Raw genomic sequence first — 17,221 nt, 5'->3', positions numbered from 1 at the left:
TCATCTTCAGTCTCGTTGAGGTGGACTAAGTACAGCAGACTAACATTTACACCTGGATTCGTTTTTCGGGGCTTCACTAAAGAACCGAAAGACAAACTTGTTCTTGTCGAGCTGCTGCTTGTTGCCACTTCCGGTCCACTGATGGCCAATGAGCGGCTCCGAGCTCTGGAGGACGTGGAGAAGGAGATAGCGACGATCCTGCAGTGTGCCGGTGAGGAGAGTTCCCTGAACGCCACACACAGCTGCACGTTTAAACAGCTTAGATCCTTTATCGTGGTCCTAGAGATGTGGGGCCCAACAAGCCGACTTAGTAGTACTTAGCAGGATTTTATTCATCTCTCATAATCATTACTTTCATATTTTAAACTTGAGCAAGGAAGGATTAGCAACTAAAAGTGGGTAATAGCCCCAGAACCAAAGTCAGACCCCAAAGGTCCCATTGGATGTAAAACATTTTTTAATATTTATTTATAACGTAAATATCACCAAGACAGGGTTGTATCTTGTAGAAGGGCCCAAACAAGTACAACATAATTCAGAGAATGAAAATGCCAAAAGGTATTTCACTGGTTGTTTCATCAACATTTGGTGCCTGAAAGCAAATATGCGGCCCCTACATAGGTTCATCTATTAATAATTATTGAGAAAAATGTTACTTAAAGCTGTGCTAATTCATATTTTGTTATTCAAGGGGAGCATTTAACAGCTAAAGAGTCGGATATTTTTCTCAGGGTTTGGAGGAGACCAAAAACAGAGCTATAAGAGAGCATGAATATTGGACTAACCACTAACATTAATACTAACATTACTGCAAATGAATGATAATGTCATTCTGCTGAACGTGTACAGTAGGGATGGGACAAAATAGGATTTTATCACGTGATCGTGGTGAATCTTCATCGTTGTAAAAACCATAAATATAATGATTTAAAAAATACAGGATACAAATTTCATTTTATATATCCTTTAAGTAGGGAGGCCTTATGATTTATGATCATCTTATGTAACATTTAATAGTTTTTCACAAAAAAAAGATGTCTCATCTGTGACGCAAAACATTTTTTTTCTTAACAACATCTGATGTGATACCAGGATGTTTAAGTGTCATTTTAACAGTTTATATCTGATCCCTGGCAGGTACTATAGTTATGGAGCTCTCCAAAGACAAACACAACGCCAGCCTGCTGGACCGACAGCTGGTCCAGTTCCAGAGCTCCGTCGGCCGAGTGGAGAACGAACTGAGCGGCCAGATCCGCTACCTCACACAGGTCAGACACTCCGTAGTAGTACACGAGTTTTAAGTGCATCATGGGAAAAGTAGTTATTTTTGTTATCTCTAATTTTTGTTGTTTTTGTACAAAAGATGTACTATTGTAACAAATCTAATCTCATTCATCATCAAACGTTAGGAGTGCATCGTTTTGTGAGCAGCCGAACAAAGATTCTCCGGTCTTTTCCTGCAGGTAGCTACTGGTCAGCCTCACGAAGGTTCCACTTATTCAGCCAGGAAGGACTGCCAGATGGCACTGAATAGAGCCGAGTATGCCAAGGTCAAGCTGGGCGAACTGGGCCGGACCTGTGAAGTCATGTTGGAGCAACAGCAGCAGCAGCAACAACAACAACAACAACAACAACAACAACAGCAACAACAACAACAACAACAACAACAACAACAACAGCAGCAGCAGACATGAGAGCAGAGAGGGAGCTCACTGGGCTGACAGCTAATGTGCCAGCAGCCTTAAAACCTTTTCATAGATTTGTCACAAGAAACGCAAGGAAAAACTCTTGTATATAACATTTTTCTCTTTAAATAGTGTAAAGCGATAGTTTGGAGTATTTGAAGTGTGCTTTAATGAGGTTCGTCTTACCTACAGTAGATGGTGTTTGGAGAAACAGACAGGAGAACCAGCAGAGGAGCAAAGTAATGTTCTGCTGTGGAAGTATTTTAGACACCAAAATATCTGTATATTATGTGTGTATTTTATATTTATAGTTGAGGCTATTTTCACCACTTTAACTTGCTGTCTGACAACTCGTTCTGATGTTGAACTTAGCAGCTATATCCATCTCTCTTTAAGCCACAAGACTCCGTTGACATAAACAGTAATTTTACCTCATAGAACAAAGGAGTTGCTAGTCTACCGCTGCCTCCATCAGGTAGTTAGTTTGTGTTACTGTGTGACAATGGTGAATCCAGACTAACACTTTAAAACACCAAAGTCAAGCAATTACTTACTAACTCAGAAACTGATTGAAGCAAAAATGACTGTTTTTGTCAATGGAGTCTTGTGGCTTAAATGGAGGCTTCCAGTTCCCCGTCAGCAATGGTTGGAAGTAAAACGGTGAAAATACTCTCCACTTTAAATGTAAACATAATGTAAATGATAGAGTGATATAGATTTCTTTAAATACGTTGCAGTACACGGCTTTGCTGTCTGTTACTTCAAACTCTGTCTACTGTAAGTAAAACACTGACTACAGAGGAGACCCAAATTCAAGCACACGTCCAAACATCACATCCCTCTCTTTAACAAGAAATGACGTGATGTTCAAAAGGTAAAAGTAACAAAGAAAACATGCTTTAATCTGACCAAGAAAGATCTTCATTGACTCTGCCCAGCTGGTAATCCTGCCTCACTCAGGTTAAATATATAAAAGTACTGATTTGATGAGAGGAATAAAATCCGGCTAACATGAGATCAAAGCGAGTGAAATTTCCCTCCAGGACTTTGATACATTGCAGGACAAATCGGGGCCAAGTGGAAAGAAGCCTGATACTAATGGACGCTGACTGAAGCCAAGTCCATTAACAAGTCTGCTTTGTGTTCAAACCCTCAGTGACGTCGACCAAACTGTCCTCATTAATGCTCGGGACGTCATCCCACTTGTCCTGCACGCTCTTCTATCAGGACTTGTTTAGCTTGCTCAACAATGTTCTGGCTAATGATGTACCACGCAGCTGCCCACCATTCACTGAACCGCGTCATCGCTGAGCCTTTTGTCTTGTTTTACATCAGCAGAAAAAATGACATCACCCATTTGATAGATTTGTACATTTTATTGAGTAAAATAACATCAAATCAATAGAGCGACTTGTAACGTTTTCTTTCCATGTGAAGTCTTCAAATTAAGGGTTTTATACATCTGGTGTTTGATTAGAATGGTAATAGCTGTGGTATCTTATGCTTACATAGCTCACATTTACATCTCTATAGAAAAAGTCGTAGATACAAAAACCACGAGACTGTTAGACACCGACTACGACACAGAAATACTGCATCCAAATTATACATTTATAATTATAAATACAGAAGAATTGAAGCAAATCACAGATACGTTACTATCGGTTTACGTATCTGACAGTGTGTAACAACGAATTAGACTGGTCTGAGGTCAAGAAGAAAGAGTGTCTCCGTTACATACTTTGTCCACCAGAGAGCACTGACAAGCTGATTTTTACACTTTGCAATTTTGGAACTGGAAAAATAAATTTGATTAACTATTAGCCTATTCTGTATAGGTGCACTAAACAAGGGCAGATCTCCAGTGGTGGAAGAAGTACTTGGATAAAGGTAGAAACATAGTCTAAAAATAATTTTAAATACTTTGTATTCTTCTGGGTTGATTACTAGTATAATACTGCACCTTATCATATAAGCTTATATGGGTTTTTATGTAAAAAAGCACCATAAGTGACCATTGTTGTAGAGTCAAAAGTGTAATATTTGCCTCTGAAATGTAGTGGAGTAGAAGTATAATGAAGCATGAAGTGGAAATACTCAAATACAGAAGTACAAGTATGTCAAAAGTACTTACAATCCACCACTGCTGATAGGCCGAAGCTAGATTCACACAATATCTGGCTGTTTAACAGAAATTAAAAAAAACAAACAATTGAAATCAGTTAATTAATTTTAAAGATATTATTTCATTTCAACAAAATAAAATAAAAAACAACTTTAAAAATAAAATCATTCCTGTTTATTTGCCTCGACCCTCTAGCCTGGTTCTGCTCCACATACATTTGACTGATTTCATTATAAAGAGGATAAATCAACAGGAAGTCAGAGGTTCCCCTGAAGAGAACCGCCGACCTACGATTAATATAAAAATACTACATTTATACTTTTGTTTAAAGGCGTCCTGGTTAGAATTATAATTCCTGAATGACAGCAGCGAGGACAATACTGATACCAGTAAAGCGAAACCCCCTTACTGTCTCCTCACTTCGCTGAACGAACACTGACACCATAGTTGCCTGAGTTACTGACCACCTCCTCGGTTTTCACACTAACATACAACCGGTTGGACGATAACAAGACACACAGCTAGTAGCCTGTACAGAATGAATGGCACAATTAAAACATGTGGCAAGACTCAGGGAGCTGTCGTCACACGTTCTTCTTCCTGCAACCTTCGGCTCAGACCGGCGACTAACAGAAGGGGTTGCTCTCGTCCTTTTCATCCTTCATCCCCGTCAGGCCGAGCCGAGCAAAGTCTTCAAACACAAAGTCATCAAACTGTGTGGAAGAGCTGAAAAGAGAAAGAAGAATGTCATCACCTCCGTGGATCATATAGTTTATATATATATATATTTATAGGATTTCCTGTTTACACCACTTTTGCTGCTCCCGTTGCTAAGCAACCAGCTGCGGTTAACAAAAAAGAGCATAGAAGAGGAAACTAACTAAAGATTTTACGATTAAAATGGAGCCAGAGATCATATTTTATTCTTTTTATTTTATACTATGTTGTATTCTGCCGCATCTCCCTCTGCTGATCCGCTTGCAGACGCCATGTTGATTAAAATCCTCCTCGCCGGTGCTCAGTGAGTCTTGGGATAAGTTGGGCTGTGAAGGATCCATCAGTTGATCCTCTGAAACCGGTGAAGGAAGGCAGCATTTCTCGGCTACATTTGAAGGCGTCTTTGAAATGGGACAGCCATGTATTTTGGGATTTTGGAGTGAACTGTACCTTGAAATTGGTTGGTACTCGCTGATGTAAATGTTGTTTTCTAGGTGTATTTCTTGAGTGTATATAATTAAATAGGTGCACAACATGACCAAGTATGTGACCTTTAAAGGGTATCTCCTCTTTCTTTACACACACACACACACACACACTTACTTTGTCTCAAACTCTATGAGGTTTGTATCCACCGCAGCATCAGCCTCTGGAGCAGCTAGAAACAAGAACACATTAAGTGATTAAATCACACTCTAATCCTCCCAGCTCACACAGCTCCACTGTTAACAGTAATGAGGTGTGTGTGTGTGTGTGTGTGTGTGTGTGTGTGTGTGTGTGTGTGTGTGTGTGTGTGTGTGTGTGTGTGTGTGTGTGTGTGTGTGTGTGTGTGTGTGTGTGTGTGTCCTACCTGGCTGTGGTTGGGAGCTGGACTGGTCTGCAGGTTTGGGATGCATCAGGACAAAAGGAAGTTCCACTGCTACATCCCTGAACACACGTCAACACAAATGCAAGAGATACAATCAGCTGAACAGCCTCGTTACCACCATCATATAAAAGCAGCGCCATGTTTGTTCTCTCTATTCAAAGTGAAATAGTAATATATTCAAGAGTTATAATATTACTTCTGATTTAGCATGACACTTCTGTAACAGGGTCGGACCCACAACGGGCAGTAAAAACGCACTTAATTCAAATTGATGCAGAAGAACTTCCTCCTCCTACATTAATCATGATGCCACTGCTAGATTCAAGCGCATTATAACACACACTACTTTGCTGACATGCAGTATTTATTCCATTCACTCCCAGATTGATTTCTTCCCATCTATCACCTGCAGTACGACAGGTTCAGCCAATAAGCAATGTCACCCATGGCAACGGCTACCTGGCATCGTCTAGTAACAACAATGGTGGATCGTCTTTTTGTAGTCGAGAACCCACACAGAGTTTATGGATCTGGTCCCCGGTACATCTAAATCACACATGTTTTTCAACACGATGTCTTCTTTAAGATTTATTCTAGGTTTTTGTATATCTTTCACACAGCACATCCTTTGTTAATTCTAGAAAAAGCTCAAGAGAGTTCACCTACCCTCCAAGAGACACCACCAGTTTGACTTTGACTCTATAGGAAACCAGGATCCCCATCATCTCCTTGTTAGTCCCTTCTTTTACTCTGCAGGAAACATGGAGACATTATTCATATCCATTAATCTGTGTGCTTCTTTGCTTAAAATGTTTTGTCTGTCAGATGCCATTGTATGTATAAATATTTGTATGTACATGGTGCTGGAGGCCAGGTTGGTGTCTTCATGCTTTAGCTTTCCATCCAGGGCCAGGCCCCTCTTTTCCCTGTTGGTACCCAGCGTGGGGGTCAGCGTGTAGACCTGGCAGGAGGTGGAGCTGGGAGAAACCTGGTCACTGAGGTTGGGGGTGGGGGTAAAGGTCAGGCAGAGAGGAGGAAAATGGGTTCAAGTTAGAGAGTGATCCAATAGTTATGTGTGTTGTTACATACTGAATACTAGGAAAACAAAATGAGGATTTGAGATTTTGAACTGAACACATGTGGGATATAACACTATACTAGGCTGGTAAGATACTGTATGTTGCTGGTGTTCAATTCAATGTTTAATTGTGTCTTCATGTGTGTTTAAAATAGTGTCGTCACAGGATATTAACACCATATACAAATATTAACACACTTGTAGTTATTATTATAGATCGTAAAGAAAACAGGACCTAAAATTGATTCCTGGGAACCCCTATCTTAATGTTAAGCATTGCCAACATACAGGAATGTATTGATTACTGAACAGGCCTACCGGGTACAGGCCCAGGGGCCCAAAATGTCAGTGGTCCCCCTGACCTTCACCTACAAACCAACACAATTATAAATCTTCTTTGTGCCCCTTTAATACATTAGATACCTCAGGAGGCTGAGGAATATGCTGTTGGTGTTCAATTCAATGTTCAATTGTGTCTGCTTTTGCGTATATGAAGTGTTGATGACAATTATTAACACACTTTAAGTTATTAATATAGGTCGTAAAGAGAACAGGACCTAAAATGTATCCCTGTGGAACCCCTTTGTTAACGTTAAGAGGTGCCAACGTTCTCATAGAATTAGATGGCTAGGTATGGATGGATTACTGAACGGGCCCACCGGGTACAGGCCCAGGGGGCCCCCTGGCCTTTACCTACAAACCAACTTTATCATACATATCATACAACACAGTTTAACAAAATAAACAATGCCATGACATCGGTGAAACCGGTGAAAAAAGGACAATGGGGTTGAAGAACTCACTCTGCTTCAACCTGGGCAACTGGACACTTATACTGGGCCGTGGAGAATAGACAGATGTCAGCATACTGACGCACTGAGAGAAGGAGAACAGAGGTATTTTAATAATTAAGCCTGATGGGTCTTCTAAGTCAGCTGAGTTACAAAACACCAGATGAGTTGACTTTAATGCTAGCTCCCAATAACAAGACATTGTGGTCCCATGTGGTGCAAACATTCCTTCGCTCATTGATTTGAAGTGATAATAACTGAAACAAGAGTGTGTGTTTGTAAGGGCAGTTGGGAGTTACCAGATATCTTCACCCTCTTCACACTCTTGGTGGAGTTGTTGGTGACGTGGACGTTGACACTGATGGGCTCTCCGTGGTAGTACAGCTGGAGAGAGACAGACACTTAGCGGTGTGTGTGTCTCAGCCACCAAACAGCACGTATAAAGTCTGTGTGTGCGTTACCTCCTTATCCAGCGAGGCCTCCAGGTGCAGAGCTCTATCAGACATCAGGAAGCTGCGGCTGGTCTCCACCATCGGTTGTGGACCTGGCGTCTCCGGAGCGTACTGAACCTTCCGGATCAGCAGCTGCACAGAGTTCCTACACACACAGAAGGGTCATATACTGAAACTACAACCAAATGTATGGTCTCTGAGACATACAGTGTGTCATCTGAATGTGTTAAACCTTTGGTGGATCTTCTCGTCCGCGGTCTTAGCACAGAACGCACGAAGCTCATAGTCCACGCCGCACGCCTTCCCAGTGTCCTCTGCTCCTGGCTGGAGGGTTACTGAGCAAGGCAGGTTCTGGGGGATCTGACACAAGGTCAAACAAAGGGAAACCTAAACAACCGCTCTAGGTGCATGGGAACATGGAACACTATAATGCTAAACATATATTAAAAGATATTTTTCAAGTAACACGAGGATTAAAAAAAGCCTAAAAGTTATAATCATCAAGGTCACAACACTAGATTCTCCTTCTTAACGACTTGGTTGCATCGGTTCTTTCAGTGATTTATTCCACCAGGACAACTGCCAACCAGGAAGCTCTGTGAGGCAAGTGAGGAAAAAAAGCACTTAAGGCTCTTGTGGCTGTTGAGTTCAGCGTCTGTTATTGAGTAAACCAAGAAGAAACACTGTTGATCCTGACAAGAACTGCTGCCAAACTTTGTATCTGTGTTTTCACAGTTGGGGGAAAAAAAGTATGTTTAGAAAATGTTTCCAGGCAAACATGTTGTTCACCAAAACAATTTAGAACAGACTTAGAAAATAGATCCGAAGTAGTTTTCTCACTTGCCTCTCAGGGCGTCCGTAGGTATCACTCTCTATCATTGAAAAATAACACAATATACAACCTTCTTGTGTACAAATTTACATTTTCTATAATCTTTCATAGAATAACACCAAAAGCAACTTTTAAAATCGAGCTGAAACGGCATTTCAACAGTATCCATCTTCCTGATGGTGATGTATTTCCCAGTGAAACAGGATAGGCAGTCATAGTGACATATATGATCCTGTGAGTTGCTGAAACAACAGTGGTGTCTGAGTGAAGCTGAGGTTCGTGTTTAGACTTAGTCTTACGGTGAAGTGGAAGGGGTGGGCATGCTGACCCAACTTCGTCAGCAGCCTCTCCTGCAGGCGGATCAGAGGCGTCTTTTTCTCCTGCAGAGGAGGGAATGCCTGGATGGTGTTGACGTACAGATCCTTCCGGAAGGAAAGGCCGAGGACGTCCAGGTCCTCCCGACCATAACGGAACGCACAGGTCAGAGTCACAAACACTGAGGATGGATGAAGACGTGGATTAAAGGGATGGTTCACTCATCCAGTCAGTCTTTGTGTCCATCTTCACGTTTTCTCACCTTTTCGATCTTTCAAATACTCCGGATCCACAAGGATCACTCCATCTAGAACACACACAAATACAGATCAAAGCATTGTGTATGTGGTTGTGTGTATACGTCAGTCAACAAACGATAAACATTATCCAGACTAGATTCAACTAAATCGGTATTTTAAGGAACAAGCCAACGTTTTGTGGGGAAACTGTCTGGAAGCTGTCTTTCTGCAGTGTGTATATTACTTACACCCCATTCAGAAGCTGCTTCTGTAAACCAAACACACTCATAAAGGGCCCACACTGTCTCATTTCAGGCGCCCTCAAATGCAGTCGAGACATGCGGCCTTCGTTTGCCCAAATTTGGAAACAACTGGTGTGTCCTTTGCAGCTCTCAGAATCCCACAATGCAGTGCCCACCAGTTTGTTGAAGTGAAATGTCACAGCTCTTGATATGAACTCTGAATCATGAACGTTGTTAGTTTGAGGGCATTGTTACTGCCGATAAACAGGTTTTTCTAAGTTAAAAGAGGGACCCTGAATGCACCATTAGTATTGGTCTCTGGGGCGATGGACTAAATACTGAGGGTGGTGATGGTCTTGAATGAGAATGACGGTTTGTGAGCTGAAGTCTAACTCTGCATGTGTGTGTGTTCCTGTTTTTGGTTACTTTCTAGGACACATTTCAGACTAAATACCAGCTGAGTGAGGACTGCTTGTGCAAATGGGGACAAAAGCCATGTGCTCCATTTGGCAGAAGTTGAGGTTTGGTGGTTACGTTGGTGTTGGGTTAGGTTAGTAGAGGTCATCATCATGATCATTTTGAATTTTCTTGGATATTGATTTGGTAGCGTGGTAGTCATCATAAAGTTGCTCCGCCCTAACACATACTCTGCTCTATGGTCTATTTAACTCTAAATGGACCATAATTCACTAAATGAACATCATGCTGTATTGAAGAAGACTTGAATCTACAGATTGAGACCATTAACTCATGTTTACATCAAGTAAATTAAGTGAGAATTCTGGTCATTTTCTCATAGACTTCCATGCAATCTAATTTATTTCGCCCCCTGATGGCCAGAAGAGACAATGCCTGTTTAAGCCCCTTAAGCCTTGGCTTCACTTTTCCAAACCAGATGTTGCCGCTTTGTTGAAAGCATTTCCAGATAGACTTGCATGTATGTTTGTGTGCGTTTAGACTTACCTACAGGATCTACACGGTCTAAGTGATCGACAAAGTCTCGCTTCCCTAGATAAACAGTGAGCTGTGGAAAGACGAGACAGGGATCAGGATAATCCAGGACAGGAGATGTTATAGAGAGGAAGAGACAATTATAAGAACAAACACACACATCCTACCTTGCAGTTGGGACTGGACTTCTTAAAGACTCTGTAGAAAGGAAGAGAAGCGTATCTTGTTAACAGAGTGTTATTGTATCAGCATTCTTCAATGCAGTGCTGCGTTTGAAAATGTCCACCGACAACATTCAAGCAACAACTGTGGTTTCAATTGTAGAAGCGCTGAGCAATAAAACGGATCACTCCCTCTTTGATTGGGGCTTGTGTTTGGTCCAGACTTTAAAGGACATTTTCATGTATTGGCTCGTCATCTACACTCACTGTATTACTGTATGAGACCGGCCTTGTGACTTAGTATTGTGACTCAGTATTGTGACTCAGAATTTTAGGTGTAGGGTGGCAAAACTGTTGGAATATTCAAGGTGGAAACTTTCCATGGGAATCAATGGGAATAAAATGGAAATACAGGGCTTATTTTCTCATGCAAATGCAAAGAGAAACTTTAACGCCACTCTACAAATTTCAAGTTTGATTAGAGTCCCGGTCTGAAGACATCTATAAAGGTAATTCTGAATCACGTAGACTTCCTTTTTTGTCGACTATTATTTCTGGGGATCCAGTGTAGCCGGCAGATGGGACTTCCTCTTTCATGTGCCAGTCAACTGTTTCTAGTCCAATTTGAGCTGCGAGACAGGAGTTGAGAGACTCCGTCTTAAACCATCTCCAACGTGATTGGTCAATGCTACAACTTCAAACAGGAACCACAACGCTACCAGAATCCTGTCTCTGTGGCCTAAAGCTTCCGCTTTCATATGCAGATATCTATTTATGGAGATTATGAGCATTAGGCCCCAGGTTTTTGACAAGGAAGCAGAATGTGCCATTTCTAACCTAAAGCATGAATCAACCGCACAAAAAACTAAAAACAGTATAATGGTCACATGACCACGATAGGGACAACATTTGTCCATGTAGTTTTTCAGCGTGAACAACAGCAACATTAAGGCCTAGTTGGTGTCGAGGATGAACAGCAACAAGCTGGGAGAGTAGGAACTGTGGATCACATTACACCCCAATACACACAGTAGAATGACGTCATATTTCCTGTTCTTCACACACACACACACACACACACACACACACACACACACACACACACACACACACACACAAACACAGTCGGCAGCCACAAACCAATCCTCCAGTTTTGTGTAAACACAAAGTGAGCAGCATCAGCGATGGCAGACTGCTATGAACTGTGGGACAGGAAGTTCACCGTAAACTACAGCTAAATGTGTTCAGGAGTCCTGGGAGATATTTACTGCCAACAGCCGCTATAAGGGCAGCGGAACGGAGCGGATTCAACAACAGTACGTGTCCGTGGCCCGTCTATGACCTCAGCGGGCCCATTAGATTACAGTATGTGGCGTGGAACACCTCTGATCCTCAGGGAGACATCAATCACTATGTGGAAAAGTGAAAGAACAATAGGAGAAATGGTGGAGGAACCATTCAGAAGTCATTCTAAGGAAATCTCCACCCTCAGTGTTAGACATCATCAGCAATGCAAGTTTATTTGTAGAGGAGCATTGAAACATGGCAGCACTCAACACTTCTTATCTTACTTTTTTTTTATACTAACAACAGTTCTACAGTTAAGGTACTGCAGAATTATTTATTATAAACGAGCACAAGAGAATAGAAAGAACAAGCTAATAATAATAATAATAAGCTTTAATGGCCAAGTAAGTTTGAGCACATACAAGGTATTTGGCTTTTTGTCAATCTACACACAGAAATATACATACAGCTAAAACAACGATATCAAAATGAATAAAGATAAACATGAACATTTTACTACTATGTACAGATATAAATATACGTGTAAATACAAGCACCAGACAAGCCTCGAGTTCGCCATTTTGTCTGTCGCCATCTTGGATTTTGGCCATCGCCATCTTGGAATGTTTGCAACCAGTGAAGGAAGTTATGGACTTTTTTACTCTTAATGGAACATAATTTACTAAATGAACATCAAGCTGTATTGAAGAAGACCTGATTGAGATTGAGGTCCATAAACTCATGTTTACAACGTTTACTGAGATAATAAATCAAGAGAGAAGTAGGGTCAATTTCTTAAAAACTTCCATGTAATCTGCAACCAGAGAAGTCTCCATCTGATGGCCAGTAAAGTTCACCACGATCAACTTATTGTGAGTGTTTTTATTGTGACCTGCAATAAAATCCTTTAGTTTAGCTTTACAGACTTTTAGGAATTCAGCTGCACGCAATTCAAAAGTGGCTATATGGTGGAATCTGGGAAGAGCAGCCAATGCGGCCATCTTGCTGAGGTCAGTATGTAAACACAACAATAGCTTGTTTATTGTGGCTGTACATCTTTAAAGATTGTTTTAACTCATACTACTTTTATAATATTGTTATCATGAATTCTTTTGGCCACGAGTCAAGTTGTGGTCTTTTTTGCTAACTCACAGTCGGTATGGAGTTGAGAAATTGTCTCCAGGCAAAGCAGAGAGAAAAGAGCAGTGACATGTCTGCGCTGAAGCTAAACAGGAAGAGGGTGAAGGCTATTCCAGGAAATGTAAGCAGCGAACGCCAGGAATTATTTTGTGACCAAGTGTTGAGGTTGATCAATCAATTGGTCCACGTGTGCGACGGCTCAAAATTTAAACTGTGTCTTCATCATTTACATTACTGTATAAAAACATTGTCACTGGCCTACAATCAGAGCTGTTGTCTACTCCATTCAGGCCAAGTCAGCTTTAGATTTATGCACACTTCTGCAGTTTTACCAACATTAGCATGTCCCTATCCAGGAATGTGCTGCCTTTTACATTCTGAGGAAAGAAAACAGGGGCAAAGAACAAAATGCACATCCTGGTTATCAACAGAATGTCCATTGCTTCCTCAACACGGGTCGTGTGAAGCCCTTCCTGCCAACCCTTTATCCTACAGGCAAAAAACATGTAATCATCATAAAACCCAACTCAGCAGGTCACGGAGCCACTGAGGTCAGCACCGTGGACAGGACAGATCCCCGCTCAGCTCACACACAATATCATTTGAAAGTAGAGGAATCACACCAAGACTAAATAAAGAGATTCAACCTCTAAAATGTGTAATATTTTTCCCTCAACACAAGAAATAATCAAAATCTTACACTGCCATATTCTAAATACAATGAGTGTTTGTCTATTAAAACCTCAGTACAAATAAACTATTATTGACATTGTGGTTAAGATGATAAAACAATCTGACTCCATGTCATTTAAAATGGATGTCCAAGGCTATCAGGTGATTCACATTAGCAATGGGTTAATTTGCCCTTGCTTTAAAACAACTGCAATGGCCAAGCCTCATGCTGTGCAAGAATGTACTCCAGTGTTTATCAGAAGCTAATATGAGGCTACAGCAGTCTGAATTAAACCAATCAAGTGACAGCTTCCAAAGTAACAGTCTTTTAGTAACTTTTTGAAGTAGTTAATGAAAAATAATTTGTCAGATCACATATACTACAACTGTAATTTCAGTGTGTCTAATTCAATGACCACTTAAAGGAGCTGTGTGTAGGATTTGGTGCCATCTAGTGGTGATGTTGCGGATTGCAATCAACTGTACACTCACCAATCCCTTTCCAATCACGTTGGTGATCCTACAGTGATCTTCGGAGACCATAAATACGTGAAAAGCCCCGTCTAGCGCAAGTGGTCGGTTCATCCGTTCTGGGCTACTAGATTGGCTACCTTCCAGTGTTTCCAATCGGACTTGGTTCCGGAAACCGTATGCTAGTCAACGGCGAGAGATTTTTTTTTTATCCTGTTTGAATTGTACTATAAATTACACATAATTCTTGATGTGTAAAATTGAAATTGACAAACATCATCATGTGTGTAATTCATGCCACAATTCATGCAGGATCAAATAAATTTGTGTCTCTCATAGAAAGCTTTTCATACTTTTTTCCAAAATAAGAGCCCACTCCACTGGAAGGGGCGTGACTTGATTTGAGGATTTCGGTCTTTGGCGACTCCTAGTGGTGGCCTGCTGTATAGACCTAGAAAGACATACTCCTGTATCTAAACTTTCTGTCTCTCTTGTATTCATGGTTTAGATCTTTTTTTGTTATTTTATGCATTGGCAGTTATATAAGACACAAGGTCAAAAATAGTCGACAAACAATACCCAGTTTACGAAAAAAAAATGTCACACTAGAAGAGTGGAACTTTATCAGCCACTTCTGAATGGTTACTATGTCGCAATGATGCTAAGTTAAACTGCACACCAAATAAACGGTCACGCACCTGCCCGGTTTAACTAAGTCTGACTTCTTATCATTAGCATAAACTGCATCTAGCCTAAACATGACTCATTATTAGCCTACAGAGCGGCACAAACTGTGGCTACATTCTTTCAACACCCAAATACGCCTCGCTTTCTCACGAGGAAGTTCCGCCGGACCCCTTCCCAAAATGTATACATTTTACGTCAAAACGTTTTACGTTTAAAGTCAAACGTAACCGTTCTGTCAGGGCAAGACTTTAAACTTTTTTGTCTTTTTGCCGTCCACTCTTCAATTCGGCATTACTATCAAACGATATTGATCAATGTATTTTATAAATAAATCTAATTTAAGTGGTCTATAGTCGCGTGAATCAGATTAGGTTTCAGCGAGAAACATATGTGTTGTTTTTGTTAAAAGTATGCTTCCCCTTTTCCCCCCCTCACGAGAAAACGGAGCGGAACGTCAGCTCTGTTTTCTCTTCCCATCCTGTGACCCTGACAGCACACGACACCGCCGGGCGAATCTCCTACCTGGTCCCCGCTTTGTCCCCCATCTCCCCGGTGTGCTGTGTGGACGCGACGTCTCGTCTGTGCCGGTGGTTCGCTGCTGCTGCTGCCTCTGCTGCTGCTGCTGCCAGCTTTTGGAATAATTCCGCCTGTTTCCGCAGTTAAGGGACAATAACCACGCCTACATGTAATATGATGGACACCACAACCACCCACCTGCAAACCACCATGCATACGTACTAGTGGTATAATAACAGTAATAATAAACACTGGTGGCTGAGTAGACTCCTCTACCTCAATATATAGCTGAGGTGGGCTCCTTGTAGTTGCATCAACTGCTTTACTGCAGTCAAAGTATCACAATGTAAAACCAACTAAATAAAAAATCCTGTTTAAAATCCTTAACAGCTGGTTTCAACCTGATCAATCTTGGTCACAAGATTGATCTGAAGTGTTCCTGAGATGATTAAAGGGAGAGGGAAGAGGAAAAGCACCTGATGCAAAAAATCTCCACAGATTGTTGTGTTTAAATATTAATTTATCTTAATTTAATGATTAACAATCTGAGGTTAATAGGGGAAATCTTTATCCGGTGGAACATCCAAAATCCGTGAGATTATTATCTGAAAAGTAGTAACTACAGCTGAAGCCAACGCTGAAGTGCCCCTAAGCTTGCATTCTCTCTGCTGGCCATCAGGAGGCGACTCTTCTGTTTGCAAAATGAAGTCTGATTGTATAGAAGCCAATGAGAAAATTACTCTTCTTGATTTATAACCTCAGTAAACCTCCTTAAAGTCATTGTAACGTTGCCTCGTGACCACGCAGGCTACTTTAACACTTGGCTGTAAAACTTATAATAAGGGAAGCTAACTTTGTTAACATGCTGTTCGGGTGCCGCTCTGCCGCTTGTGTTCATCAGATCCTCCAACTATGGTCTCTTCCTTTAACTGCTTGCAAAAATGCCAACGAAGGCGATGAAGTTGAGGCTTAAAAAACGTAGTTCACAAACTAATGGGTGACATCACGATGACTAATCGGGGTGGGTGTGGCTTAGAATTGTCCTCCAATCAGAAGATAGGTGGTTCCAATCCCAGCTCCTCCAGCATGTCAAAGTGTCCTTGGGCAAGATACTGAACCCCAAATTGCCCCAGAAGGCATTGGTGTGTGAATATGTGTGACTGTGTAAATCCTGATGTGCAGGCGGCTCCTCTGCCAACAGTGTATGAATGTGTGTGTGAACGGGTAAAATAGACTGAATGTAGTGTAAAGCGTCTTCAGAGGCGATTCTAGAGTCTGTTGGGGCCCCAAGCAAAATTTTCAGTGGGGCCCTTCCGACTAAACAATAACAATAATAATCTTCTAAATAATCTGACGCCAACGAAAGATGTATGAAACCAACGTTTTTTATATTCAAAATGTGCATATATAAATGTCAAGAACAATAAAAACAATATAATAATCATTTTCCATCAGCTTCTTTTCCATAGCAGTCCACAGGTTGACGTGAAATCAAATTGATTTTTTAAACATTCATAAAACAGCCCTCGGGCCGAGTCTCGGGGGCCCCCTGGCAACTCGGGGCCCCAAGCAGTTGCCTGCCTTGCCTGTTCACAAACAGCGCCTCTGAGCGTCTTTCTAGTAGCTAGAAAAGGTCTATATAATTGCAGGTCCACTTACCATTTCCATTCACTTGCTACCACTGCGTTGCTATGCTACAAGTGCAATTAGCTACTCAGATTATTATAACGTGGAATTAGGAAGATAACTTTGTGAGCAGCTTCACTTCAAGCAGATGGATCCAGATCCATAAGATTGCTGCTCAGGAATCCACTGCAGTCCAAATATAGTCACCTCTTTCACTGGTTGCAAATATTTCAAGATGGCGACGGCCAAAATGTCGAACTGGAGGCTTCGAAACTGCAGCCCACAAACCAGTGGGTGACGCCATGAAGACTACGCCCACCTCTTCTATACAGACTATTCTCTAAAGGGTGGGTAATTTGGGGTGAA

At 41.4% G+C, this 17,221-nt stretch overlaps 2 protein-coding genes across 2 annotated transcripts; one reads left to right on the top strand and one right to left on the bottom strand.

The window, feature by feature from the left end:
• Position 1: 1 nt before the first annotated feature.
• On the top strand, positions 2 to 3,586 carry med11 (mediator complex subunit 11). The gene is made up of 4 exons (XM_084002289.1): positions 2 to 211; positions 1,138 to 1,268; positions 1,464 to 2,106; positions 2,165 to 3,586. Exons 1-3 carry the CDS (start codon positions 142 to 144, stop codon positions 1,692 to 1,694), a joined length of 432 nt encoding a protein of 143 aa, XP_083858415.1. The 5' UTR covers positions 2 to 141; the 3' UTR covers positions 1,695 to 2,106; positions 2,165 to 3,586.
• On the bottom strand, positions 3,029 to 15,365 carry arrb2b (arrestin, beta 2b). The gene is made up of 14 exons (XM_084002288.1): positions 15,236 to 15,365; positions 10,463 to 10,493; positions 10,308 to 10,368; positions 9,126 to 9,170; positions 8,848 to 9,044; positions 7,949 to 8,076; positions 7,726 to 7,861; positions 7,564 to 7,648; positions 7,277 to 7,349; positions 6,253 to 6,390; positions 6,062 to 6,145; positions 5,378 to 5,454; positions 5,131 to 5,185; positions 3,029 to 4,536 (listed from the first exon to the last, which is right to left on the bottom strand). Exons 1-14 carry the CDS (start codon positions 15,256 to 15,258, stop codon positions 4,437 to 4,439), a joined length of 1,233 nt encoding a protein of 410 aa, XP_083858414.1. The 5' UTR covers positions 15,259 to 15,365; the 3' UTR covers positions 3,029 to 4,436.
• Positions 15,366 to 17,221: the final 1,856 nt, after the last annotated feature.

This window comes from Eutrigla gurnardus, assembly GCF_963514095.1.
Source record: "Eutrigla gurnardus genome assembly, chromosome: 23".
NCBI classification, from domain to species: Eukaryota; Metazoa; Chordata; class Actinopteri; order Perciformes; family Triglidae; genus Eutrigla; species Eutrigla gurnardus.
This window is presented reverse-complemented; position numbering and strand designations above follow the sequence as displayed.

Excerpts from the sequence above, each read along its gene's own strand:
- arrb2b (XM_084002288.1), bottom strand. The coding sequence starts at position 15,258 with ATGGGGGACAAAGCGGGGACCAG. Across the intron at positions 7,862-7,948 it reads GACGAGAAGATCCACCAAAG|GAACTCTGTGCAGCTGCTGA; the intron begins GTTTAACACATT and ends CTGTGTGTGTAG. Across the intron at positions 6,146-6,252 it reads AACCTGGCCTCCAGCACCAT|AGTAAAAGAAGGGACTAACA; the intron begins GTACATACAAAT and ends TGTTTCCTGCAG.
- med11 (XM_084002289.1), top strand. The coding sequence starts at position 142 with ATGGCCAATGAGCGGCTCCGAGCTCTGGAGGACGTGGAGAAGGAGATA. Across the intron at positions 212-1,137 it reads GACGATCCTGCAGTGTGCCG|GTACTATAGTTATGGAGCTC; the intron begins GTGAGGAGAGTT and ends GATCCCTGGCAG. Across the intron at positions 1,269-1,463 it reads AGATCCGCTACCTCACACAG|GTAGCTACTGGTCAGCCTCA; the intron begins GTCAGACACTCC and ends CTTTTCCTGCAG.